General features: G+C 38.6%; 4 protein-coding genes across 8 annotated transcripts; all 4 read left to right on the forward strand.

Annotated features, from left to right (window-relative positions):
- The first annotated feature begins 50 nt into the window (after window positions 1-50).
- Window positions 51-4,672, forward strand: LOC143881997 (AP2-like ethylene-responsive transcription factor At1g16060). Of its 2 annotated transcripts, XM_077385364.1 has the most exons (8): window positions 51-282; window positions 381-463; window positions 582-590; window positions 720-808; window positions 895-1,019; window positions 1,265-1,341; window positions 2,526-2,588; window positions 3,787-4,672. In XM_077385364.1, the coding sequence occupies exons 1-8, from the start codon at window positions 122-124 to the stop codon at window positions 4,317-4,319; spliced, it is 1,140 nt and encodes a 379-aa protein (XP_077241479.1). In that variant the 5' UTR covers window positions 51-121; the 3' UTR covers window positions 4,320-4,672. The 2 variants fall into 2 exon arrangements, with proteins under 2 accessions (XP_077241479.1, XP_077241480.1); XM_077385365.1 differs by lacking the exon at window positions 2,526-2,588 and having other exon boundaries at window positions 54-282.
- An 869-nt stretch (window positions 4,673-5,541) lies between these two features.
- On the forward strand, window positions 5,542-7,981 carry LOC143881017 (Pentatricopeptide repeat (PPR-like) superfamily protein). The gene has a single exon (XM_077384003.1). The coding sequence runs from the start codon at window positions 5,692-5,694 to the stop codon at window positions 7,624-7,626; it is 1,935 nt and encodes a 644-aa protein (XP_077240118.1). The 5' UTR covers window positions 5,542-5,691; the 3' UTR covers window positions 7,627-7,981.
- A 3,399-nt stretch (window positions 7,982-11,380) lies between these two features.
- Window positions 11,381-18,293, forward strand: LOC143881996 (uncharacterized). The gene is made up of 2 exons (XM_077385363.1): window positions 11,381-12,814; window positions 17,674-18,293. The coding sequence occupies exons 1-2, from the start codon at window positions 11,698-11,700 to the stop codon at window positions 17,712-17,714; spliced, it is 1,158 nt and encodes a 385-aa protein (XP_077241478.1). The 5' UTR covers window positions 11,381-11,697; the 3' UTR covers window positions 17,715-18,293.
- A 1,563-nt stretch (window positions 18,294-19,856) lies between these two features.
- LOC143881018 (uncharacterized) lies at window positions 19,857-26,996 on the forward strand. Of its 4 annotated transcripts, XM_077384005.1 has the most exons (3): window positions 19,924-20,367; window positions 20,883-21,599; window positions 26,646-26,996. In XM_077384005.1, exons 2-3 carry the CDS (start codon window positions 21,031-21,033, stop codon window positions 26,731-26,733), a joined length of 657 nt encoding a protein of 218 aa, XP_077240120.1. In that variant the 5' UTR covers window positions 19,924-20,367; window positions 20,883-21,030; the 3' UTR covers window positions 26,734-26,996. The 4 variants fall into 4 exon arrangements, 2 of the variants coding, with proteins under 2 accessions (XP_077240120.1, XP_077240119.1); XR_013251829.1 differs by lacking the exon at window positions 26,646-26,996 and adding an exon at window positions 21,709-21,755 and having other exon boundaries at window positions 19,857-21,599; XM_077384004.1 differs by having other exon boundaries at window positions 19,924-21,599.
- The last annotated feature ends 584 nt before the right edge of the window (window positions 26,997-27,580 follow it).

Here is a 27,580-nt window from a genome sequence, read left to right on the forward strand (position 1 = left end):
TTCATAAACACAACCCATATCTCCTCTAAAAAATCCATATATACAGACCCCATTTCCAACATATATATATAATACAGATATTTCTAGAAAAAAAAAACCCCCACCATTATTTCTTCCCCAAATGAAGAGTTCTTCTGTTTCTTGTACTTCTCCCTGTTCTTCTATCTCTTCGTCTGTTTCTCCACCAGCCAAGCCTAGGCTGAAACGTACTAGAAGAAACTTCAAACCTCAGGTTGGCAACAGCCCAGTAAGGAGAAGCTCTGTGTATAGAGGAGTTACTAGGTAATTAAATTAAAGATGTTTAATTTGGAGGTGGTTTTTATGGGGTTTTTTCTTTTCGTATGGGTTTTTGTTCATTTGAGCTGCATGTTATGTTGCAGGCATAGATGGACTGGGAGGTATGAAGCTCATCTCTGGGATAAGAACAGCTTTAATCCTGTTCAAAACAAGAAAGGAAGACAAGGTAATTTTTTTAATCAACTATGATAATTGATTATTCTTCTCTCTTTTTTTATATTTTTCTTTGGCTGATGATCTCTTTTCTTGGTGATCTGCTTCTGTGACGCCCCTTTGCTGGTTAGTTTATTTGGGTAAGTTGCATGGGTCTTCTTTTTATTTATTTTTGTTAAAGAAAAGATGCATTTTGCAAGTATGTTCATCTTTTTTTTATTCATTTCTTTTGTTTTTATTTATTTTTATGCATGGTGGTGAAAATGCAGGAGCATATGAGGATGAAGAGGCTGCTGCTCATACTCATGATCTAGCTGCCCTTAAGTATTGGGGACCTGACACTATCTTGAATTTTCCTGTAAGTTCTTTTTTATATATAATTTTTATTATTTTTAATTTATCTCAGATTAATATTTTTATTTTTATTTTGTTTGTTTGTTGCAGCTGGATACATATGCAAAGGAGTTCGAGGAAATGCAAAATATGTGTAGAGAAGAGTATTTGGCTTCTCTCAGGAGAAGGAGTAGTGGGTTTTCTAGAGGAGTTTCTAAATACCGTGGGGTGGCCAGGTAGATACTTATCTCTATAGTTTTGTAGGAAAAATGATATTACCACCCCTTTTTCTTTGTATCTGCCTGTAAATGGGCTCCATTTTTACCCTCTTGTGTTTGTTTTATCTTTTAAAATGAAAGACAAACAAATTAAAAGGGGTGAAATGCTGGGAAGAGGGGTGGAAATATCAGTAAAAAAAAAAGATTTCTGACACTTAGCCCCCGGTGACAAGTTTCTGACCCACATTACCTGATTTTTATAGGCATCACCATAACGGGCGGTGGGAGGCGAGAATCGGCCGTGTATTTGGCAATAAATATCTCTATTTGGGAACTTACAGTATATCTTCCTCTCTCTCTCTCTCTCTCTCTCTCTCTCTCTCTCTCTCTCTCTGTTAATATTCGCCGGAATATGCTTTTATTTCCGGTAGTGGGTCATTTTGTGCGGGTGTGGCTTTTCCACGAGAGAGGCATGCGCATGGATTTTTTTCTGTTGTAGAGTACACGTGCGATTACATTGCTTAGCACGTGTTTATGAACATGCAAGCATGCACGTGGTCATGAAGGATTTCTTTGAGGGTTTTCTGGTAATTTTAGAGGACGTATGGGCCCCACATACAAATGCTGGGGAGAGCTCATATCGTGGGGTCATGATAATCATAATATCGGATGTATGAGTAGGGCCCACCACATACCCTGTGAAAGTGTGAATAGACTACTTGTTCAGGGGTATTTTCGTCTAACCACCTCTACAGAACCTTACAGGAGCGGGGAAATATAATTAAAAAAGAAATTTCAATCCTGAGTTGGAATCTGAATACAACCTTTCGGGATGGGAAACTGTTTCCGACATTTATCCCTTTAATATCACCCTAGTCTCATTTCTTCCGCCATTGATTCTGAACCTTTTTTTGAACCAAATGCCAGAATTCGAATAAGATACTGATTTCAGCGCCAGATTCTCCCAATCCGAGCACGCATTTGGATTGCTGGAATTAGGCGTTGGATGATGTTATTTTGAATCTTTCGAATCTCCCCATCTTGGCTAAGATAAGCAATTGATATGTTTCAATGATGTTTACAGTTGTCTTTATGTCATTCTATATTTGATGACATGTCCTTCTTGGGAAAAGGTTGTTTCATTCCAAACTTGATGATACAGCTTAACTCAATTTGGATATGATGCCTGTAACATTCCAAATGGAAACATGAAATGTTTCTTTGCAAAAGAAACTATTAGGTCTTGTTCTTTATTGAAACTTGACAATGATGAATGGTTCTTTGCAAAAGAAGTTGTTTAGGTCTTGCTCTTTATTGAAACTTGACAATGATGCTTATGATGAGAGTGATACTGATACTTTTTTAGTCATTTTGGAATTGTACTAAGTTCTTCAAGTAGAACTAGATACTCTCATGAATTATGAAATTGTACTAAGTTCTTCTGCAGGTAGAACTAGATGCTTTAGTGTTTTACACAAATGATTGGATTCATTTTCATGAAATCTATATTTGGTAATTCACAAGGATTGGCGAAAAAGAAGGAGCATGTCTTGATTTGGATTTTGATGAAGATGACTTACTTGATGAGTAAATCTTCTAAAGCCATAAAGACTATGCTTTCATTTCAGTACGCATAGAGTTTACTTTTTTGTGGAACTTTATTTTGGATCTCGATGAGAATCATAACTCATGAATGAATTCATCTAAGATCAGTGGGGTCACTGGGGTTCACTTACATGTGAAACTGCTTTCGTTTGAGTTTAGATTATTTATAAAACTCTTGGTTAGTCTTAAAAGTATTCTTATTTTCAGTTGTACAGATCTTTTTTGGTATGGTGCTATGGAAGATTCAATATTTTGTTTGAACATCACATTATCTATCTATTGGATTGTGCTATATGTAGAACATAAGAAGAGATTGTTGGGTATATAACATAACTCATGTATGTTCTAATATAAGCCCAATAAGATAATGGACCGGTGTAGTGGGCCTATTTGGGCTAGAGCCCACTAACCTATTAAAACCCTAGTGTATCTAATATATATAGGGGCTGGAGACAACAAACTTGGTATTCCAAATTAGATACCTTGGGTGTAAGGCTTCAAGCAACCTCTTGCTTGACCTAATTACTCTAACAATCGGCACCCTATTCCGATTCAACTGGATTCTTACATTTGATTATAAAATGAATAAAATTGAAGGGCGGAAAGATATTGGGCCGAAAAATGATGGAGTACAATCTATTTCCTACCTCAAGAGGTGATACTCATATTTAGCCCTGCAATGTGTTAAGGTCGTAAGTGGGGGGCCGACTAGGTCTGGGACTAGGGTGGGCCTCAAACTGGTACAGGAAAGGCTTAAAGCTTAAAGGGCCTTACATAACGCGTTCCATCAGCTCTGGGGCTTTTGGCATATTGGTAAGGTATCTAAAAGAATGCAACTTTTACTAGAGTTTTTAAAATTAAATTTATTAGTATATTGGTAAGGTATCTAACAGAATGCAACTTTTACTAGAGTTTTTAAAATTAAATTTATTAGTTTTATCTGTCTATATTCCACTCACAAGGGAATCAGAATTGGCCTTGATTCTGGCAATCCGAATGCAGCTTTGGTGTATTAATCAACTCCATCAATTCGTGGAGATGCCCATGAATCCCAGCCATCCCATTTATCAATGAACTTCTGATTTGGGAGCCAATATCATTTTATATAATTCAATGCTTTTCATTATGTGGACCTCTAATTTCTATCATGCCAACACAATCTCTCTTTTTCCATGTAAAGGTACTCAAGAAGAAGCAGCTGTAGCCTACGACATTGCGGCCATAGAATACAGAGGACTGAATGCAGTTACCAACTTTGAAATTAGCCATTACATAAGATACCCTCCACCACACCCACTACATAACACTACCCTTAATCCTCCTTCTACATTCCAAGAATCACACAACATGGCCCCACCTCAGCTTTTCTTCCCGGAAAATCCCTACTCCGGCGACCACGATGTCCTCTCCGAACAGCACTGGAACCTCTGCATGGACTCCGGATACAACCCCTTACCGGTTTCCGACGTCTCCCTCGGAGAATCTAACGAATTGCAGGGCTTGCTCCATGACGTCGGTTTTGAAGACAACATTGATCTCCTATTTGAGGGATCTGAGGTTTGGGGAAGCTCTGAAGGAGAGGAAACTGGGGTCAGTTCGGGTGGAATTTTGGAGAATTCTGGTGATTTTGTTAGTGGGGTGGAGGAACGAGATGACCGTGGTTTGACTGGGGAGAGTGTTTCTACTTCCAGTGGCTTTAGCATTTGCTCTTAGGTTGGTACTGGTGAGGTTTATTTTGTGTTTTGTGTTTTGTGTTTTTGTTGGGATTTGCGACTCTGGGAGAGAAAGTCGTTAGGAAACATGAAGAAAATCCCAAATTCCCAATAGGATTTTAGCTCTTTGATGGGATTTGAAGGACTGAAGGTGAAGGAATGTTTTATGGAGAGCTTGAATATATTTGAATGTTGGTTTGACTTTCAATTAGTTTGAGAGAGAGAGAGAGAGAGAGAGAGAGAGAGAGAGAGGTTTTAATATAATGTAAGAGCTTTATGTTTTTCTCTTTTTTTAATGGATGTGTAAGAGCTTTGGGTTATAATTTGAAATTTTGAGATTTGTTTTCGTAAGAATTATGTAGGGAAATTGAGAAAATCTCTACCGTCCAATCAATGCAGAAGCCCATTGATTGAGTTCAAGGGCCACATCTTATATGAATCATTGGATAAAAGTCACACTGTTGAGGGTTCCATGCGAAAACAATGACCCCAGATGGGAAAACTGAATGGGTGCGAATGGGCTGATAAGGACTTGGGCACCCTTGTTTTGACCCCTTTTAAGGGTGAGTTCTACCCTGATCCCAACAAGTGGGTATTAGAGGCGTGAAAACATATGCATGCCCTCGAGGATGGAAAAAATCCCTCGATGAAGATATCGGCAACCCCGGTGTAACCTCAGGGACTAAAAATCCTTTGGAGAAGACCTCATAGTTCCCACGTTGCTTGTGCCTGGAGGGGGAGATTGTTGGAGGGTTCCATGCAAAAACAAAGATAACACATCAGAAAAGTGAATGGATGGGCACCTTCCTCTTTAAAGGGCAGATTCTAAGGGCGAGTTCTATGTGGATTCCAACACATACGTGCACCCTTTTCAACGTGAATTGTGGGCAGACTATAACGCTTTTTGAGGTCAATTCACGTTAACAGGGGTGTGAATTATCCTACACGGAGTGTGAATAAATCATCGTCCTAAAACCTAGGAGGCATTTTGCATTTAAGGAAAAATTATGGAATTATTTTATTCCATGGATGCAAATATTCCTTGGAAAAAAAAAAGAAATTTCAGCGTCTAGTAGGGATGAATATTTTCTAAGAAATAGGAAAAAAAAATTGATTAGGGAAAAATTCCATAGAAAATAAGTTAATCGTATGCTTAGAAAATTCATTTTCCAGGGAAACTTTTTTCCAAGAAAAACGTTACCTCCATCCCCTAAATTCATGCTAGCAAATTTAAACACAAAAGAAGGAATTGTCTAGTTAATTTGGCGAGGGCAGTGATATATTACAAATTTACAACCCCCTCCAGAGTCCAGACTACTCTTTTACACTAGAGGGACCTGTCTCATCTCTCATTCAACTATCCCTCCAATTCCATGCTCTGCAAATCCCTCCCATCTCTCATTCTCCCCTTACATTTCAAACGCCTTTTGGCAATATCAGCTCCCTCTTCATCAGATTTTCAAATAACTGCAAAAAATGCCGAAGAACAAGAAGACACATCTCAAAAAGGAAGCACCTTTCTTCAATCCGCAAGACTCACTGCTTCATTGGGCATTTCAGAAGATACCCATGACGAGAAAACCACTTCAACATCTCTTTTCTCAGACGCCTTGAGAATCTCTGCGAAAATGGGGTTCCTTCCTGAAGGAAAACAATTGCATTCACACGCAATCAAATCAGGAATTAATCATATACAGTCTCTTCAAAACCAGTTACTAAATTTGTATGTAAAATGTGAGGCATTTGTCGACGCTTTCAACCTGTTCGATGAAATGCCCAAGAGAAATGTTGTGTCTTGGAATATAATGATATCTGGACTTCTCTGCTGCCAATTGTGTAAATTTTCTAGTGAGAATCTTCCTATATTTCTTTTCAGGAAAATGCTAGTAGGAATGGTGGAGCCTAATTATATAACTTTCATTAGCGTTATTGGCGCATGCATTGAACGGAATGATATTGAAATTGGAAAACAAGTACATTGTCGTACAATAAAATCGGGTTTCTATTCAAATGCTGTTGTGGGCAGTGCTCTGGTAGATCTCTATGCAAAAAGCGGGTCAGTGGGCGATGCACGGCGAGTGTTTGATAAGATTCGTTCAAGAGATTTGGTGTTGTGGAATGTGATGGTATCTTGCTATGCTTTGAATGGTCTTGGGAGAGAAGCTTTTGCTGTCTTTGAGTTGATGAGATGTGAAGGTATGATGGGGGATGGTTTTACCTTCAGTAGTTTGCTGAATTCTTGCAGCATGTTGGGTTCCCATGAATTGGGAAAGCAGATACATGGGGTTATTATAAGACTATCCCTTGATTTGGATGTTCTTGTGTCTAGCACACTTGTTGATATGTATGCAAAGAATGGGAAGATAGAGGATGCTCGCAAGGCATTTGATGTGATGATTGTTCGGAATGTTGTATCTTGGACTACAATTGTTGTAGGTTATGGCCAAAAGGGCGAAGGTAAGGAGGCTATGAAACTTTTTAGGCGAATGCTTCTAGAAAGTTTAAAACCGGATGAGCTAATGTTGGCTAGTCTTCTGAGCTCATGTGCCACTTTGGCTGCTCTTATTGAATCCGTCCAACTTCACGCTCATGTAATTAAAGATGGGTTCGACCCATTTGTATCAATCGGAAATGCTCTTATTAGTGCATACTCCAAGTGTGGTAGTATTTCTAGTGCTTCTCAATGTTTTGGTTTGATCTCCAAGCCTAACCTTGTTTCATGGACATCAATGATTTGTGCTTATGCCTTTCATGGTCTTGCAAGCAAAGCTATCGAATTTTTTGAAAATATGTTGCATGAAGGTGTCAATCCGGATCGAATTGCCTTTGTTGGTGTCCTCTCTGCTTGTAGCCATGCAGGTCTATTGGATGAGGGGTTTCATTACTTTGGTTCTATGAGAAGGGACCATCATATTATTCCAGATTTAGAGCATTATACTTGTATGGTTGATCTTCTTGGGAGAGCTGGTCATTTAGATGAAGCCTATAACATTTTGATTAGCATGCCATTTAAACCTGGTGCAAACGTCTTGGGAGCGTTGATTAGTGCCTGTAGAGTTCATGGTAACACAGAATTATCAGAATGGGCAGCCGATATACTTTTCAAGTTGGAACCAGATGAACCCGTGAATTATATGCTTATGTCTAACATTTATGCTAGTGTTGGAAGTTGGAGTGACGTCGCAAGGGTGAGAAAAATGATGAGGAATAGTTGTGTTAACAAGATACCAGGCTGTAGCTGGATAGAGATTTGTGGCAAGGTTCATACATTTGTTTCTAGTGATAAATCACACACACATGCTGTATGAATGTATGCTATGTTGGACATCCTAGTTAAGTTAATGAAGGACGAAGGCTGCATGTATAAAATGAATATTTTATTCAATCATGTTGAGGATGAATTTGTGCTCAACTTCCTCACATGAAGTTGGACTTTTTATTGGATGTCCAGCACAATTAATGAAGCCTTATCAATGATTTGAATTTTTTTTTCCAAAAAAAAAAAAAACTAAAATGGAAGCAGAGATGTAGGTCGAAATGGCTGAGAAATGGAGATAAAAGCTTGACTTATTTCCACAAGATTGGTAGTGCTAGATAATGGGATTCATTCCCTTATCTATGATGGATTTAAGTTGAATGATTGGAAGCCTTTATCATTGAAAATTGTTTCTTTCTTTGAGTCCTGTCACGCGAGGAAGTACAGTCAAACCAAATCGATATAAAATGCAATACTAAAATGTACAACTCATACACCCCCCAACAAACACTCCCTCTGAGCGTGGTCAGATGGATGAAAGAGGAGATGCATTTCTTTGGCAATTTGTAGATGCCATCGAGGAGATTAGGGACATGCTGGAGGGTGCTAATGCAGAAATCAGATATGTGTGTGGATCGACAAACTCAGAGGCAGATGTGCTTGCTCAAGGAGAGGTCAACAGAGAGGTATTCCAGTTGTTTGACTTCCAGCTTGAAGGGGCTTTCAGGGAGCATTCATTTCCTGGCTCTTATTTTGTTATTCCTCTTTGTTTTGGTTGGCCCTCTAAGAGTTTTCGTGATCGGGTAATTGAGCAAGCGGATCAGAGACTCTACAATTGAGAAAAGGTATGTTATCTTCTGGGGAAGAATTACTCTTATCAAGAAAGTTTTGTCAAATGTACCAGTATATTTTGTCTATTTTTTGGTGCCAGCTTTTGTGATTAAGAGGATTGAGAAAATCAAACAGAACTTCTTGTGGAATGATAAAATGGATTGCAGGAAAATACGTTTGACTAGTTTGGATTGTGTTTGTAAAATGAGAAGGATAGATTAGGTATCAAAAGATTGACTTTGATGAAGGGAAGTGGTTGTAGAGATTTGGGAAGGATAAGACATGGTCTCTGGAGGAAGGTGGTCGAGAGAAAGTATGGTTCTAGTTTTGGAGGGTGGTCGTTGAAGTACGAGAACATAATGCATGACACTTCTATATGGTGCGATATTATGAAGAAAAAACATATTTTTTTAAGTCAAGATCTATTTCAATGAAGGTAATAGTGAAAGGTTAGGTTTTGGTAAATGAACAGTATGGGAATTTTTTTTGAGACTTGCCTTCCCAAGGCTTTTACAATGACATCTAATAAAGAGGATATTATTGTTGGGACCCAGGTAGAACTCACCCTTAAAAGCTAGCCGTTAAGGGGAGGGTGCCCAAGGCCTTGTAAAGCCCATCCACATCTATTGCTCTTCCGATGTGGGATCTTTGGTTTCACGAGGAACCCCCAACAATTATTGCTGATTCCTTTCAAAGGTGACCATGAAAATGTGGAGTGGAACATAAAGTTTAGGAGGAATTTCTGTGATCGAGATGTAGACCAAGTGGCATTTTTCATTGAGGAGATTAACTCGGTATATGCTAGGAGGTTGGCATGAATACGATGGTTTGGACATGGACTTCAAATGGGAAGTTTATACAATTAATGGGTATTTCTTCTATTCGATCCCCTTCATAGAGAGATTGGTGCTCCCATGCTCCACTCAGGGTCAAAGCTTTTTATTGGATGGTTTGTCTTGACAAAATTCCTACAGTGGAACATTTCAAAATGCAGGGTTGTGAATTTAAACCATTGCACACTATGTTTGGAGGAAGCTGAGTGTGTTGTTCATTTGCTCCTCAAATTGTCCATAGAAGGCGGACTGCAAACTCGACGGCAGATGCTTTCGCTAGGCATGGGGTTAATCTCCTTTCTGCGTGTATTATCGAGGGATCTCTGGTGCATGTAAACGGCTAGGGAATTTTGGGTTTGGAGGAGTGGTGTAAATTTCTGATCTCTTGCTCGTGGGACATCTTGTCCCCATCTTACCTTTGTATTTTTTTTTCATTATCAATAAATGGCGTTACCTTTTTAAAAGAATGTATAGTTTTATGCGAGATATTTGGCACTTCATTCTTGGTAACTTTGGTGTATATTCGGTTCTTCCTAAGCATATTGCAAATCATTTTGAGTCTTGTTCTGTTTCTCTGTGATCTCTCTGGTTAGTCCAGAAAGAAAGAAAGAAATAGGTGGTCTTCAATGGGGTTTCTGGAGGAGTTGATAGTATTAAGAATCAATTTTTCTCTACGGTTACCTTTTGGACGACTTCTCTTGCTTCAGTTGGATCTATATGAATTCATTTCTTACTTCTTGGGAGAATGTCAGATTGACTAGGAGGAGCCAAGCTAACCTGAATCCTCATTGGAATCCTCTCTTTTCTGGATTTATAAACTTTGGTGGCTCAAGTCTGGGTAAACTTCGGTGGCTCGAGTCTGGGTGCCTGGCTGGTATTGGGGTCTTTGTAGGGACTTAGAGGGAGAGGTTATTTGGGCTTTCTCTTGTCCTATAGGAGAGAGACTTTAACAAAGAGGCCATGTAAAACAACCAGTTACTCCAAACGCTTAAGCTGCTGGAGAAGGCGTTATTTAATCTTTTATACTTTAAAACTCCCCCTAATGTGCACCCGCTCTTTTTCAGGGTTGGCTTACACGTGGCACATGTGCCTCCTATTTTGGGTTTGGCCATTGCATGTGGATTTTTGCTATCGATGAGGTTTGAACTCAGGACCTTTGCTCCGAGACCTTTGCTCCGATACCATGTGAAACAACCAATTGCTCCAAAAGCTTAAGCTGTTGAAGAAGGATTCATTTATTCTTTTATATTTTAATAGGTGAGGGCACTTCTTAGAGGACCCTGTTTGGTAGGCCAGAGGCAGCTACAACAACAGAAGGCAGCTACAACAACAGAGTATCCAGGGAGATTCTCTTAATGTAGTGAGATGGAATAAAAGTAAGCTTAGAAATTTGCAGATGCGATTAGGAAAATTGGAGACTTTCTTCATGGCCATCCATGCGGGATACGTCATGTGGTTTTCGACTAATTATAGCTGTGACCGGCTGGCCCATTTGAGTGTGGATAGAGAATGTTTTGTTTTAACTTTTGATCATCGTCGTCCTTACGAAGTTCTGATCTCTTTGGCTTGTTTTTGTACTCAATTTTCTCCCAGTTTTGTTTTTTTTTTTCTTTACTTTGTTTTGTGCGGAGAACTGCTCGGCGTTTCTCCCTTTTGATCAATGATATCATATTAAAAAAAAAAAAAAACGGGATTTGCTATCGCCCATTGCAGAAGGCATTCCGCGGAACATCTGTTGCATGAGAGAGCAGCCAGATAGGCTCAGATTTTGTCTTATTAATTCAATTAATCTGAGGTGAGGTGGGTGCTCTCTCATGCAACAATGCTCCGCGAAATGTCTTCTGGGATGGACGAAGCTTGAAAATCCCAAAAAAAAGTAGTCAGGATGATGTTACTTTGAAAGTCAGAGGACAAGAGGGACTAATTGAGGAGAGGTCAACTCCGGAAACAAAAAACAAAAAACCCTGCTCAAAATATGATTGACTTTTTCCTAATTTCTTAGCCATTTCTCACCCTCAACTCATTCGTGCCCTCTCAAATCTCTCCTCCAACTCGCCCTACCCCTCTCTCGCCGCTTGTAGACACTAATTTATCATGAAAAAAAAATCCTACCTGCTAAAATTGTTTTTTTACATGATGTTCCTCCAAAAAGCATCAAAACTTTACTAGTCCGTCATCAAAATTAAATTACAAAGTACCCCTCTATTTAATAAGAGGAATGCTAGACTGAAGGACGCCCTTGCAAGAAGGAGGTGAAAGGGCAACTTTTTCATTTTCCCCTTCTTAAACTCTCTCTCTCTCACTCTCTCTCTCTCTCTCTCTCTCCATATGCCCAATCCGATGGAGTTTATCGGGTCCGTTTGTTGACAAAAAACCAGAGGTGTTCGTTTCCGAGACAGTCAAAATGCCTTCAAATCCTTGAACATGTAAGTTCCCCAATAACCCTTTCCTTTCATACAATGTTACCTTCTCTCTTTAGAAAACTACTCCAAAACAGTACTACACAATCAATAACCCATGTCTTTTTCTTTCAAAATCCATCTCACAAACCCTTCTCCCACACCCCACACACCAAAACCCGGCCCTCTTTTACAGTCTCTTACCTCATAAACTCATGTGGGCTCTCCAAAAAAGCAGCTCTCAGAGCTTCCCAAAAAGTCCACCTCAAATCCGCAGAAAAACCAAGCTCTGTACTCAATTTCTTCAAAACCCATGCTTTTACCCAAACCAAAATCTCAATTCTCATAAAAAACCACCCATCTTTACTCTTAGAGGATCCAGACAAAACCCTAAAACCCAAATTGGACTTTTTCCAAGGTTTAGGCGTTTCAGACCGCGTCCTCTCGAATGTCATTGCTTTAAATCCATCCATGTTAACTAGAAATTTAGACACTCAAATTATCCCTTCCATTGATTTCCTTAGAACTCTTGTGCACACAAACAAAAATGTCATCCTCATTCTAAGACGCTGCAAATGTATAATTAGGTCTAATCTCAAAAGCGTAATCAAACCTAATCTCTCCATCTTGCAAAATCAAGGCGTACCCGAATCAAACATATCTAAATTGGTCACTATGCAACCTAGAGCAGTGATGTTGCCTACCCATAAGTTTAATGAAGTCATCAAAGTAGTTAACGAAATGGGTTTCGATCCCCCGAGTTTAAATTTTGCCCTAGCATTACATGTGTTGGCAACACTGAGCAAATCAAATTGGGAAGGGAGATTACAGGTCTATAAGAGCATGGGTTTGTCTGAGGATGAGATTATTTCAGCATTCAAATTGCAACCCCTATGTATGATGGTATCCGAAACGAAACTAAGGAGAGTGATGGATTTTTTTGTGAGTGAATTGGGTTGGGAACCATCAGTGATTTCTAAATATCCAACTGCTCTCTTGTATAGTGAGAAAAGGATTGTTCCAAGATGTATGGTTCTAGAAGTTTTGATGTCAAAGGGTCTGATTAAGAAGGATTTGAGTTTACTGTCAATGTTAATCTTGGTTGAAACAGAATTCTTGGAGAAGTTTGTGATTAAGCACCAGGAGAAAGTTCCTCACTTATTCAATGTATACCAAGGTAAGACATTTGTGTCTAAAGATGATGAGATTGCAAACTTGTTGAATTTCCATTTTTCACAATGCTGGGAATATCTATGATTTGATACTTACACTTCAGCATCTTAATTTATGCAACTTATTATTTTTAGGTAGCAAGTAGTTCCAGTTCTTTGATGAGTAATATACGTTTATTTTAAGCCATTGCCAAACTTTCTTTACTTATCTATGGTAGAGCTTGTTTCGTAAGTGAGCTGAATTTTAATTTATAGTTGCTATTTGTGTTGATCAAGTGAAAGCAGTCAACCACTTTGTGTCTGTATGGTAAAAAAAGAACAATAAAATAAAAAAGAGAAAATTACATGGGTTCTTAAAATACCAGAAACTACATGGATACAAAATAAAGAAAAAAGAAATGCATTTAAGGTGTATATAATACAGTACATCTAGCACTCTCTCAAGTTGTACTATATGTGGGTCAATACATTGTTCAAAATGTTTTTTTTTTTTTTAAGAAGAGACAGAGAGAGAGAGAGAGAGAGAGAGAGAGAGAGAGAGAGAGAGAGAGAGAGAGAGAGAGAGAGGGTGGGTGGGTGGGTGGGTAAGGAGTCATTATTGGTCTTTAATACATTAAGTGAACAAACTGCTGGATGCAATATGATTGAGACTCTTACCATCACAAAACATAAGGATGAGAATGTGGAGGGATACCTGAAGATTTTGTAAAGCACAGATCGAAGCCTAATAAACTATTTGCATGTAGTAATATAGACCAACATTTTGCCTTCAATGCTTTATTTTCATCAGTAGGTGTTCTGTTAGTATTGGCACAGTGAGTGTCATTTAATCCAGCCCAAGTCATATAGACAGGGGCATTAAAGAGGCAGTGAGGCCAATGTTGGCATCAAAATTCCACACAAGGAGAAAACATTATATAACGGGTTGATCAGATGACTACTAATAGGATGTAGTTGTAGTGGAAAGGCCAGGAGTCATTTGAGTATACAATAGTGGTGTTGGCTGAGAAGAATTTTTTTCTTCTCATGTTGTTCGGTCTAAAATGTCGCTCCGGCACACTCGGTCAGTGCAGCCATGTGTGTGGGCGTGCTAGCCTCTCTCGAGGCAAGAAATCGGAAAATCAATTCAAGGGGTTCGAAGACCAAAACGTTTCCATCCCCTAGGATTAGATTTCAGGCGATTGAGAAGAAGAGGGGAACAACAATTCTTCCTTTGGCTCCTCTGCCTTTGCATAGATGGAAGGGACTTTTTAGGTCCAAGACGCGACGCTAAATGTAGGGATGTCGACATACGTAAAATGTGAACGACATGTCAATACACGCAGAACGTGAACTACTCTCGGGGTGGACGGACCGTCCAACTCAGGTTAAAAGACAAAACGACACAAACGAAACGCCAGTGCGAGGGATATATCATATATGAATTAAAGAGACAGACTCACTTGAGAAGATGAATTCATTGCTTCCTTAATCCGAGTACAAGTGCTGGAAAGTAAAGATAAAATGCTAATACATGTTTGGATTTGATTGTGGGACCTCTTCCTTGGAGACAGGCACCTCCTTATATAGCTTTATTCGGGTAACCGTTCCTCATTACCCTACATTTTTTTGGAGGGAACTTTTTGGTAACCACCCATAATGGGTTCCCTTATTCTCACGTCCTCCATTGTGCAGGTGGTTATCATCCACCTTCTCACGATTGGCAACAGTTATGCCACATCTCTGAATCAGCCCAACCAAATGGTGCCTTGGTAGTCCGGTCCCACTCAATCGATTGGCCCTTTAAAGATAAACTTGCTTTGGTGAAAAATCTTCATTAACTGCCCATTACTACATGCACGTTGCTTCACACGTTCATTAAATGCCGAGGTGGCGTGTAACTCGTTGACTCAGTCTAAATAAATTGTCGCCTGACAATTCGGTCATCAGTGTCCTATTGAACCCCAAAATGGGAGTAAACACATTTGAAACTTCCTGATATAATCAAAGGTGTACATAGATTGATAGGAAGGTGGGGTTCTGAAATGATTCTATGGTTGCTGCAGTCCCAATATATCTCGACTGCCTTGGTCCGCATACATGTGGCACATGTGTATGGTGATCGGGGGCATTGATCTGTTAGATCACCATGTGTCTGGCCTGTTGCATTATGATCTTGTAACAGTGACCCCTTGCTCAATGCTTGTAAAATATCAATGATTAAACATGTTTGGAAAACCCAAAAGTGACCCCTCTTTGATTAAGGAGTTAGGTACATCTGGGTCAAGGTGGCATGGAAGTGGAGTCCGGACTCGTGGGAGCCACCAGATCAACAGTCTCGATCTCCTTCATCTGTAGGGTGTCCGGGATAGTCCTAGAGTTTTGGTACAATAGTCCTTTGCTAGGAAGGCCTCCATTTTTTCCACTTTGATTCTTGCTTCACAACAGTTTTGTTGTATGCAGCTGTCTAGCTTTAAGTACAACCAGTTGATTTACCATTCAAAAAAAAAAGTACAACCAGTTGATGAGGGACCATCCTTTATCAGAGCAAAAAATAAGTTCATAGGTAGAGGGGTCCATTGAGTGTTAAGATTTCGTTTTCCTTTTAGTTATGGGGTTTTTAATTTATTATTTTAAGTGACTTTAAGTCAATAACAATAGTAATCTTTTCCCATGTAAATCACTTGAGTGTGTTTTATATAGGCCCCAGACATGCATTATGAAAATTACAGAAGGTCATGGTTTTATTACTTAAATGGTTGTTGATTGTAGCTAAGAGACTTGAAGTTTCATAATTGCAAGTTGTAACAGGATTAAAGCTTTAGTTCCAGTAGGACTCTTTTTAGTTTTGCTTTTTTTTAAAAGGCTTGTTTTGGCTTGTGAACATTAGTATAATGAATTTGAGAAATAAAGAATAGAGTTTTCAACCCTACTTTGCTATGTGGATTCATGGCTTTATTTTCTAGTTGGATTCCTAGAACCCTAGGTGGATTCCTTTGGCACTTTTTCCCCTTCTCATACTTTTCTAAGTGTTCTTGCTTAGAATTCTTCCACAAGGTACATATACTTGCAACTCTTTTCTCATCTTTTCTTTCTTGTCTGGTTCCATTTTTTATTCTCCTTTAGGATTCGTTTCTTCCTTTGGTTTTATACTTTTATGCTACTTTTCTCTTCTCTATTCCTTCTTCTCGTCATTTTCTTTAACTCATTCAAACCCCTAATTCTTTCATTCATCTTTTAGTTCCTTTCTTTATTCTCTTATTTTTCTAATAATTTTGCTTCTTCCTCTTCACCCTTTCTTTCTTGTCTGTGCAATTGTGTTTACTCTGATTACAGAATATAATTCATTGTTTCTCAGTTTTTTCCCGCATTAAGCTTTGGATATTGTTAAGTTTTTACCTGCTTTTATCTGTTCTTATTTCTACTGGAAGAGATTTCAAATCACTGTACTATAGCTGTTTTTCTGAGCACAGAACTGTGCAGTGACTGTTTTATGTTGTTTCTTTAGATCGTGGGATTGGATAAACCCTAAATTTTCTGAAGCATAAGATTTTTCTTCCAGGAACCTTGATCAAGAAAGAACTGAAATGTTGAATTGCTCATAGGTTCCTGGACGTTAACGTTTAGGGTTAAACATATCCTTTGTTTCCTAATATAATTTTAAACCTGCATTTTTCCAATTGACCTTTTCTTTGCTACAATTGTTTCTTTCTTGATTTCTGATCTCAAATTTGACATCCATATTCATTCCTACCTTATTTCTTTAATTTTGATATACCCTTTATAAATTCCCCTACATCAAATTGGTATCAGAGCCTAGGTTCTCATCCCTTCTCTTCCAGATTTTGATATTCCCTTTATAAATTCCCCTACTTCTTTCCTGACTCTTTTTTTCTTCCCATATGTTTATCTTTTCTTGCCTTTTTCTTTTTCTTCAGGTCGACAAATACAATCTGCTGTGCGACTGTGCTTACTGTCGATTACATAATATAATTCTTCTTTCTCAGTTTTTTCCCCCACATTAAGCTTCAAATATTGGCAAATTTTTATCTGCTTTTTTTTTCCCTTTTCTTGGTTCTGCTGTAACAGATTCTTTCTTTACGTGGGATTGGATGTTCCCTAAATTTTCTGCAGCATGAAATTCTTGATCAAGAAGAAGTGAAATTCTTAATTGATCACAGGTTCCAGTAACCTTAAACTTTAGGGTTAAACATCTCCTTTGTTTCCTACCATATATTCCCTTTATAAATTCCCATGTATCACAAGTTCTAGTTCTTTAAGGGTAATGCTATTTTATTTTTCTACTGCATGTAACTTGTCAGCTTATCTATTAATGTAACGTGTTCGGAAGGTAGTTCTTGGTTGTTTTGACTTTGGGGAACTATATTTGTGAATGATAAATGCTATTATCACACACACACACACACACACACACACGGAGGAGAGAGAGAGAGATGAAAAATTGAATTAATCCGCAAGTAAAAGAAAGTACCCACGACAGGAAAAAAATTTGACCCCTGAGGTCTAAGAATGCATGCGTTTGACATGGCTATTCCCCAAGGTGCAACTTTGGTCTGGTTGGATTGACCTTTTACTGGAAAAAAAAATGATTGGATTCAATGTGAATTCGACCAAATTTTTTGCTAATACATGTACCCAAATTCTAAAAATCCAACCCAAGTTGCTCCTCGGTGTTCCATACTTCCATGTTGATTTTGGAAAATGCATATAACACTTAACTGGATGTTTGTTACTTAGAGAAAATGTGGGACAATTTAAAATTTTAATAGGGCTGATTGAATTGAGTACATCTTTATCATGTTATAATATTGCACCAAGAGCTCCTAGATTTGATTCCAATTTAAAATCCCTCTTTTTGTTTCAGATATAAATGATATTTGCCATGGCCGACTTAAAGTCCGTTAAGGTTATCATGAACAAAAGTCCTGGACACGGATTTGTCTTTCCAGAGCCGACAACGTAAATGCAGTGAAGAATTCCATACTCAAAAGCTCAGTATGGTACCTGAATGATGCCTGTATTCCTTGAGGAGATCTAATATGTTGATAATCTTGCTATTCTGAGTGGCAATCAAATAGTCATGAGTCATATATGGTGAAAAGCCCTTTCGGGTTCTTGTGCATGCTTGGGGATACAACTGAATGTCATGCATTCCAGGTAAATTTAATGAAGTAGTTAGAGATAGGGGTGCAACCCGGGCAGGTCAGGTTCGGGTTGAGGCCAACCCGAACCCAACCCGAGTTTTTTCGGGGTTGAGCCCGCCCGAGTTGCACCCCTAGTTGGAGATAATCCCAAGATTTATTAGCATTTTTTAGTATTAAGGTCTTACAGATTCACTTATGTTGTTTGTCTATGCTCGGAGGACAGTGGGAGCTCCAATGACAATGAAACAGCTCCCAGTGTGGCCTTTAATGTATTAAGCTTATGGATGTGGTTTAACTGATCCTATATCTTTCATCATCTTAATTTAATTCTCTTACATTAGCCCTATTTGGATTGCAAGAATTTTATGGAAAAGTTTGGAGAGGAAAAATATTTCCAAAGTTTCCCACTTTATTTACACATGTAGAATAATAATATTCAATTTTTACTTATGAGGGAGCTTTAATTTATAATGATATCCCTCTAAATTAACCGTATTCATATTATTTTCCTCTAAATTGTGGTAGGAAAAAAAATTCCTGGGAAAAATTTTCCTTCGTAAATATTTTTCTAGCAATCCAATAGCAGAACATTTTTACAAAGTGGGACTGATTGTGCTCGATTTTCTTTCAATAACTTTGGAATCAAGTGCAAAGTAAAAAAATATTCATTGAATATTTGTTTACAAAGGGCAGTAGGTGAGGAGACCGTGTGATGAGGTTGATAAACAAAGGAAAAAAAAATCTCTGTTTTAAACAGGAATTTTCTTTTTCCTATTTTCCCACCCCCTCCCATGCACTCCCCACTCCCCACTCCTCAAGTGTCTCTTTCTCTCCTGCCCCACTCTCACCGTTGGAGACACTAATTTATCATGAATAAAAATTCCTGGCTGCAAGACTTGCCCTAGGTAAACAAATATTTCATGATTTTATTTTCATGGTTGCCAAACATGCCTTTAATATCGGCTTTAGACCTAGCATGGTAAATCTAGATTTGGACTGTTCAGCTAGTGGACCATTACCAAGGAGATCCGATGGTGAACTTAAAATTTGGGTCAACAAAATCAATGCTTCATCTTCTCTCTGCGTAACCCTAAGAAGGTCTAATAGTTCAAGTGGAGTCATCCGAATTAGGTCGGCCAACAGAAATGGGCTGGGCGCGTGCTTGGTGGTTGGATTAACGGACCTGATCACGTCATACGGCACTTTTGTGGCCTAAGATATGATCCATAGGAACGAGTCTAACTATCACCATTTTTATAAGCCTGTTAAAACCCTTAGGACGTTAACTATCACCATTTTTTTTATCTCTTTAAGCCATAAAAGACATTGCCTTTGGAAGCTCTTTGATTCACCTGTAGTAGTGAAGCTTCGCTACATGGATGGTCAAGAATATTTGCTTTAGGAGTCCTTTACTTTAGGAGTTAAGGTTTTAGGGTTAAGGGGTTTAAGCATGGTTTTAAATTCCGGTCAACCTGGAACCGAAGTCGGGATGCCGGAAACGTTACATGATTTCGACCGAAATTTCAAATTTTTGTTTTTCCGAAATTTTAGGAAAATCAGGCAAAAATCTCGATTTTTCTTTTAAGGGGAATGATATTTCCCCCCTCTGACAGATTAACACCCCCCCCCCCCCCCCCGACCACGTAATTTGTTACAAGGGGTGAATTTATCCTCAAGCAAGTGAAACATTCTCAAAGAAACCGTTAAAGGGGTATTTTATACGTTTATGGGGGGGATATTGTACCCTTTTTTTAATTATATAGTATTTTCCTGAAATTTCAGTTTTAGTGAGGACCGAAACGCATTACGAAACTGAAATTTAAAACCATGCCTTTGCCAGCAATTGCCTTGGCTTATTTGGGTTAGGAATGCTACAATCCCCCGTTAGGGTTTTCCTGGAGTTCCCACTCCGAGCATTTCTAACTGACTTATTTGGTTGCAGACCACCCAGCCTACCACTTCTCTGCCTCAGCTAGACCAAGAGGGATCCATCGGAGTGCGGGTCGGATCTGTGGGCACAGAAATTTTTCCCTTCCCCTGACGTTTGGTTGCCTGTTCATTATACTATCCGTGTCTGTTTGGAATTTTTCAAATCATATGTGTTTTCTCCAAAAAGGTTAGTAAAACATGGCTTTTAGTCTTTTACTATAGGGTAATGATATTTTCATCCCCTTGCATTACTTGCGTGCAAGTAATGCAAGGGGTGAAAATCCCTTACTATATTACAATCCAATCACTAACTTTTGATCGTGGCCCACCGGTTTCCCCTTCTCTCTCTCTCTCTCTCTCTCTCTCTCGATTGAATTGATGAACGAGTCCGGAGTAACTGTTGGGAGCTGATCGATGAGAAGAAAAAAAAAATGGAGGAACCCATATTCCACATTAGTTGCAATCCTTGCTAACTCATTGTAACTGTAAGTTCTTTCAATCGCCATTTATTATTCCCTTTTAGCACCCATGTTTCATCATTTTCTTAGCAGAAAGTTACTCCAAATCAGAACCACAAAACATTCAAGCTCCTATGTCTATTTTCTTCAAAACCCATCTCTCAAATTCATCTCAAACATCTCAAACACTAAAAACCAACCCTCCTTTGCAGTCTCTTACCTCATAAACTCATGTGGGTTATCCAAAAAATCAGCTCTTTCAGCTGTCAAACAAGTTCACTTTCAAACCACAGAAAAACCAGACTCTGTCCTCACATTCCTCCAAACCCATGATTTTATCAAAACCGATATCTCAAATCTCATCACAAAATGCCCCCGATTACTCTTAGCCGATCCAGACAAAACCCTAAAGCCCAAGTTTGAATTTTTCCATGATTTGGGCATTTCTGGCACCAGCCTTACAAAACTGCTATGTTCAGACCCTTACCTGTTACAAAGGAGCTTAAAGAGTAACACTATACCTTCTGTTGATTTTCTTAAAGGTCTCCTTCATACCAATGAAAACATAATTGTTGCACTAAGGCGCTGGCCCCGTATACTTCAAATGAGTTTCCAAAAACAAATATCATCCAATGTCTCCCCACCTTGCGAAAACATGGTGTACCTGAATCCAGAATTTTGAAATTGATCATGACCAATCCCCACGCACTGATGGTCACGCCTGATCGTTTTAATGACGCTGTCATGGTTGTTAAGCAACTTGGTTTCGATCCCCTCAGAACGGCCTTTGCTTTAGCGGTCACCATGATGTCTGTGTTGAGGACATCGACTTGGGAAACAAAATTGGAGGTTTTTAGGAGTGGAGGTTGGTCTGAGAATGAGATTTTTTCCGCATTCAAATTGCTACCCACGTGTGTGGCTAAGTCAGAGAAGAAAATTAGGGGAGTGATGGATTACTTTGTGAACGAAATGGGTTGGAAGCCACCATCGGTTATTTCGAAACACCCTTATCTTTTTAATCTTAGTTTGGAGAAGAGGATTCATCCTAGATGTTTGGTTCTGAAAATTCTGATGTCAAAGGGCCTTTTTAAGAAGGATGCAAGTCTGGCTTGGGCGTTGAAATCAACTGAGAAGGACTTCTTGGAGAAGTTTGTGATCAAGAATCAAGAGATAGTTCCTGAATTACTGAGGGTTTACCAAAGCACGATTGGAGGCGTAGGATTAGACATTGGGTCTGAAAAATTGGTTGGGATTCAGAGGTAAAATTTTCATATCAAAACACTTGAAAGATGTGTATTTTTCTGTATGGTACATGTATTCAGATTTTTTTTTTTATGGTTTTTGTTCTTGTTTAACTAAATCTGACAGATAACAAGCTGGATTCCATAACCTACACAACTAGGGAGTTTCCGTTTGATTTGGTGCAATTTCTTCTCCTTAAGGGTTATTAGTTCTAGTTCTTTGGAAGGTATTTTATTTTAGGCTTTTTTCCAGATGCTCATTTAGCCTATTTTGGTTGAAATCCTTGATTAAGAACACAGTAGTAATTGTGTTTGTGTAGTCTAGACTTCAGACACAATTCAGATTTGTTCTGGTTGCAAGGATAGTATGTTACCGTCTTCTTCTCCAAGAAGCACCTGAAAGCTGTTGTTCTAATCCTGTACTCTCAAACCGAAGCGTCCCTTGGTCCCTTGGTCCTCTTAATTGTTTAAATCTTCGAAGTCAGAAAAGTGAAAATCACTGCTTATTGAGTAATGAACTGCTTTACCTTATCATTTGTCCACTTTGACCATCTATTTTTGCTTTACTTTTCCTAAATGTACCTTTAAGGCTGATATTCTCTCATATTTCCCTGTGGTGATCAAGATATTGCATGTTTAAGTATTAAGCTCCATCCATTTTGTTAAACTAGCTTTTGAACATCAAAACGAATCAAAGTTGCTCTTTGAGAGATTGAGTCCAGATTTCTGAAGTTACACAATTAAATTGAAGAAGAGAATTTGCATTAAAATCCAAGAAGGTTCCATCACCAGATTTCTGAAGTAGGTTTCAACTTGAAAACTTGTTGGATCGATATAGAGCTTAGAGAATTTGAAATAACTGTATCAACAGAAAAGACCCTGAACCAGTTATGACTTATGAGTATTATTAGGGCTTCTTACAAAAGAAACTCTCCATGAAAACACTAGCATGATTAACACCTCATAACTTCTGATGTGGACAAAATCGTACCAAGATTGTGGATCTTTTCCTAATGTTAAGGAGTGATTCAGTGTCACATGAAAATTCTAATTGCTGATTGAGTTTCAAAGATTTTTTATTTTTTTTTAAAATGACAATTCATTAAAATTCAAAGTTGTACGGCTAGGGACAGAGATCATACATGCCATTCATGAAAGTGATCATTAGGGGTTTTCTATGGGATTTTGGAGAGTTTTTATGTTTTTTTTTTTTTTTTTTCAGAATTCTTTGCCTAGCATTTGATGGCCTAGAGATGCATATTCCGTGAAAATCTTGAAAATTTTAAATATTCTTGCTTGTGTTGGTACCTTCTGTGAGGATTGTTTTTGGTGTTAGCTGATGAAAGTTTGATCTAACAAAAAAATTTTGAATATCCAAAATGAGACTTGAGTTGATTCTAAAAGGAATTAAAATTTCTGCGGTAAAAGTTTTAACCCTAGTTTGTTGCTCCTATTATACTGGGCTCTCGTGGGTCGTGTGACCAGTCCTTTGGTTTGGATGAGATTTGTACTGTGTTTTCTATCTTTTTAGAATACAAGTGATTTATTAGGTGAGCACAAACGTCTAATAGTAGCACTTTTGAAGCTGCTTAGAGTAGGAATATCGAGGGCTCCAGCTCTGGTATATAGTGGTTGGTCATGATTTTAGTTGAGTAGTTCGACTATACAGATTACGGGTGTAAAATTAGACGGGGAAAACATTGGGCACAGTTTGCTAAGATGTATATGGATGGATGTGGGAAGCTAATCAACATTACTGATCGGGAAAAGGCACTGTAGATGGATATCCTCTTTTATCCAAAGGGGAGCAAGAGAGGCTAAATGTTATTATATTATGGCTCATTAGATAGATGCAATCCCAAATTAGCCAAAATAGGATGTTTATAAAACAACAAAACAGATATGGGATGGTGTGCATGAGACTACTCTCAGCTCATAATGCAATTTGGGTGTATCAACTATGCCAAGAGGTGGTAGGTTTTTTTCAGGGGGAGAAACTCCTATCTTTATACTACATTGTCCTCCTGATGTTTTAGGAAGAGATGGCTAATTTGCAGGTGATTGAGTGAAAGCACCTTGAGATGCAGAGAAGTACTAGAAACTGAAAGGGCTTAATTAGGTATTTGAGTTCCTAGCATGATTGCATTAGGAACATAAGATTACCAGGCAATAAATCCTTGTCTGTGAGGTTTCTCCTTTAAGTCAAGTATTTGCACTTTTCTAAGTGAAGAAAGTTGCCGATATGCTATGAGCCTACTCAGGAATGAATCCCTTCATCTCCGCTTCATTAGATTCGCTTTGGCCAATGGGACTAGAGAAAGCCCACATGGCAGCACCAGAGTCGTCCCTAAGAATACCTCCCACTTTCTTCATTCCCTAGTTGATTATTACTGACAACTATATCAGTCAATCTCCTAGGGCTTCCATTCCTTCTAGCTACCCATTCTATTCCATTCGTTGAGTCATATTCAATCAAAATCTTTCTCCTCCACTAACTTTTGTATATAGCCTAAATCCCAGTTAAAAGAGCTTTAGCCTTGGCCTAGTTTGAGTTAGTGATGCCAATCAGACTAGAGTAAGCCCATAGGATCTCCCGAACAAACCTCCAATAACTGCGAGACCTGGATTCCTCGAAGAACAACCATTAAAGTTTAGCTTGATCACTTGAGGTGGAGGAATCCATCTTGCGCTTTTCTTCTCCCTCAACAATCTCCCATCGATGGATTTCTCTGCATAAATGGGCCTTATTTAAGGCTAAATATATTCTGTCATAATGTAGTGGTGTTATTGGCACTGCCACTTCAAGTGTTAAGATCATTTCACTGTCCCGATCTTGCTTTTGAACACTGAAGTCTCCACAATCGCACCTTGAGGGGACGTTTGGATACGCATATTTTAGAATCTTGGATTTCCTCAAAATCGTAGATGGGAGACGGGAGAAGGAGACCACCCTTCGTTTTCTGATTTCTTGCCCTTCTTTCCGCGAGCAAGAGAGTGGGAGATCACCCCTTGCTTCTAGGTTTTGGAAATCTCAGGATGGGGGAGAGATTTCTAAAACCTGGATTTCTTATTTAAAATCCAAGATCCTAAAGAGAAGTGAAACGGACAGTCTCCTTCTTCTCTTGTCTCCCATCCAGGATTTTTAGGAAATCCAAGATTCTAAAATCTGCGTATCCAAACGGCCCGAGTGTGTTTGGATCAATTATGTAGGTTGTTTCCCTTTTCATTGGCTCTGGAAAGTATCAAACCATTTCTAGCTGTCATGGACTCAAAAAACTTGAGGGATCAACAATTGAGACTTGTGTTAGTTACCTAGAGCTTTCTCTCATTTGTTTTATGACTCACTGTAAACTAAACTTGTAAATGAAGAGACAAGGATCTGATCTGAGTCTCTGAGATGCATCTGTACATGATGTTTTCATTCTGTAGGCTACGCAAAATAGAATCCTGGTCGTAATTTTCCTTTTAGCTCTCCTTTTTATTAGCCCAGTTTGGACTGCAAGAAAAACATTTATGATGGAAAAATTTCCAATTAAGAAAAAAATAATATGATTATGGCTAATTTAAAGAGATATATCATCAGAATTTGAAGGTTCCTCTAAATAAAAATTGAATCGGGCTGGTTCAAGTTATCTTTAGTAGTGGGGTTTTGCTAGGGACCATCGCAAAAGGGCATTTCACGGACCCGCTGTTGCATGAGAATATGTGGCTACTGTCTCATGCAACAGCCAGTCCGCCTTCTGAGATGGTCCCTAGCAAATCCCTTATTAGTGTGTAAAAAAAAGTAGGAAGTTATAGAAATACTATCCCTTTCCAAACTTTTCCAGAAAAAATAGATTAATACAAAATGCCATTGTGCTAGATGCTGATATAGAAAGGGTGCACTTATGAAAGAATGGTGTAAAGATATCAGCAATGAGGAAACGTAGGAGACCGGGTTACCCGGAAAAAACTATCTCGGGATAGCTATTCCCGTGCCAAACAGGCCAATTTGCGAAAGATGTGGAAATGGGAGGACAGAGTGGAATGAGGGCTGTTTTTTTCTTTGAGGCTGAAATCCGACCAAGACGCATGTCCACAAAAAAACGACAAGAAAATAGGGTGACGTTATATGTACTAGCGGTGCAGATATCATGACGCCAAATTTAAACAGATAGAAATGGCTTAGCCCGGGATTATAAAATAAGAGATCCTTTGGAAGACCCTAAGCTTTGATTTTTCCTGCGACAAACATGAAGAATACCTTCCCCGTTTCTGCCATTGTTCTCCTCCTTCTTTTATTCACGGCTGGTAATTTCCTCTTTTCTTCACAATTCTTACTGGCTGCTGATATTTGCACTACCCCATTTTGATAATGACACAAACCCCACCTTGTCTTCTCCTTTTTAATTGGCTGGTGAGAGCTTTTGGGGTAGAGATGGTGGGCCCCAACCTGTGCATGTGTTTGGGTAGAGATGATGAGCCACACCCTATACATGGGTTTGGGGGAAGAGATGGTGGCCCCCACCCATCAAAACTTTTGTAAAATAGTAGGCCCCACCACATTGAAAACATAGGGAAGTGGTATATAAGCCCCTTTTATACTTGGGATATTCCCCTCAAATGTGTATTTTACATGAGAGGGAATGTCCCAGGTAAAAAAGGGGCAAATATATTATTTCCCAAAAAAACATGAGGTGTAAAGTTGTGGCCACATCCCGTCAATAACATGAGTTGTAAAATGGTGGGCCCCATCTTAAGGATGGGTCTAGGGGGAGATGGCCCCTGGCCTACGTCAAAACGTGAGGGGTAAAAGGTTGCGCCCCACGCATGCTAGGCATGGTTAGTGAATACAACTAAAAACCTTATGATAGTTTATATAAACACCCAATGGGATAGAGATAGAGAGATTAAGATAACAAAGGAAAGAGATAAAAATAGAATATCCTAATCTAACTTAATTGCTAATGTAATCTAGTTGCCTAATATATCTAGGTTACCTCATCTATGCAACTTAATTTCTGAATCTACCAACGGTTGGATCTCACATATTCTAAAAGTCTCTTGTGCTTATGGTGAATGCAGGTTACATGGCAGGAGAGGTGGATGCTCAATTTTGCCATCACACCGGCCCAAAGCTTCACAAATGCATCCCTCAGAAGTGCGCAGATAGTTGCGAGTACAAATATGGACCAAGCAATGGCATATGCGTGCACAACCACTGCGAATGCTCTTGGCCTTGCTAATCATTATTCATATAAAAAACAATTATACGTATGAAGATTGCCAATAATATTTGTACTCTTTTGCAATACTTCAGAGTTCAGATGTATGAATCATATAAGTGCATAATTATTGTTTTTTTGGGGGCTAAGTTAGGGGTTTGCAGGACCCTTTTCCAGTTTATTAATGAATAAAAGAAAAGATTACCAATAATATCCCTCCTTGGCTATAATATTTCTGAATTTCAAATAAAAAAAAACAATGAGTCCATGTTTGGCAGCAATGAAAGTTTTTTCCATGGAATATAAGTTTATCAAGTGTGGAGGGAGAGGGAGAGAATGAGCTCATCATGAGCATGGTTTCAAACTTCAGCCTAAATTACTGAAAATTTTGGTAATTTAGGCCGAAATTTCAAATTTCGGTAATTTCGGTCGAAATTTTGTAACGTTTTGTGTATTGTGGATTTCTGTTTCGGTCGAAATTTAAAACCATGGTCATGAGTGAGGAGAATGAGCTCATGAGCATTGTTTCTCATATTCGAATTCCATGACAACATCTACGTCCATGCATGACCTCTTGGAAATGTTTTAAATTTGAAAAGAAATTTATACTATAACTCCTTTGGATTCTTGAAAATTCACTAAAAGGTGATTTTTTCGATTGCTCCTTTGTGAAGCTTTTTTGCATTTTACATACTAAACTTGGCTTAGTTTCTCGCATTGAAAACTTAACAAGAGTTTTATGGGATATAAAGGAATACTTCCCCTCCAAAGCTTAGATAAGTGGATAGGCTCAGG

Source organism: Tasmannia lanceolata, unplaced genomic scaffold (genome assembly GCF_043159265.1).
Source record: "Tasmannia lanceolata isolate RefF3 unplaced genomic scaffold, GAP_Taslan_0.1 ptg000007l, whole genome shotgun sequence".
Taxonomy (NCBI): domain Eukaryota; kingdom Viridiplantae; phylum Streptophyta; class Magnoliopsida; order Canellales; family Winteraceae; genus Tasmannia; species Tasmannia lanceolata.

Coding starts and splice junctions, on each gene's coding strand:
- LOC143881996 (XM_077385363.1), top strand. CDS start 11,698: ATGTTACCTTCTCTCTTTAGAAAACTACTCCAAAACAGTACTACACAA. Junction 12,815..17,673: donor CTTATTCAATGTATACCAAG/GTAAGACATTTG, acceptor TTTTTGTTTCAG/ATATAAATGATATTTGCCAT.
- LOC143881017 (XM_077384003.1), top strand. CDS start 5,692: ATGCTCTGCAAATCCCTCCCATCTCTCATTCTCCCCTTACATTTCAAA.
- LOC143881997 (XM_077385364.1), top strand. CDS start 122: ATGAAGAGTTCTTCTGTTTCTTGTACTTCTCCCTGTTCTTCTATCTCT. Junction 283..380: donor GTGTATAGAGGAGTTACTAG/GTAATTAAATTA, acceptor GTTATGTTGCAG/GCATAGATGGACTGGGAGGT. Junction 2,589..3,786: donor GAAGATGACTTACTTGATGA/GTAAATCTTCTA, acceptor TTCCATGTAAAG/GTACTCAAGAAGAAGCAGCT.
- LOC143881018 (XM_077384004.1), top strand. CDS start 21,031: ATGACCAATCCCCACGCACTGATGGTCACGCCTGATCGTTTTAATGAC. Junction 21,600..26,645: donor AAATTGGTTGGGATTCAGAG/GTAAAATTTTCA, acceptor TGGTGAATGCAG/GTTACATGGCAGGAGAGGTG.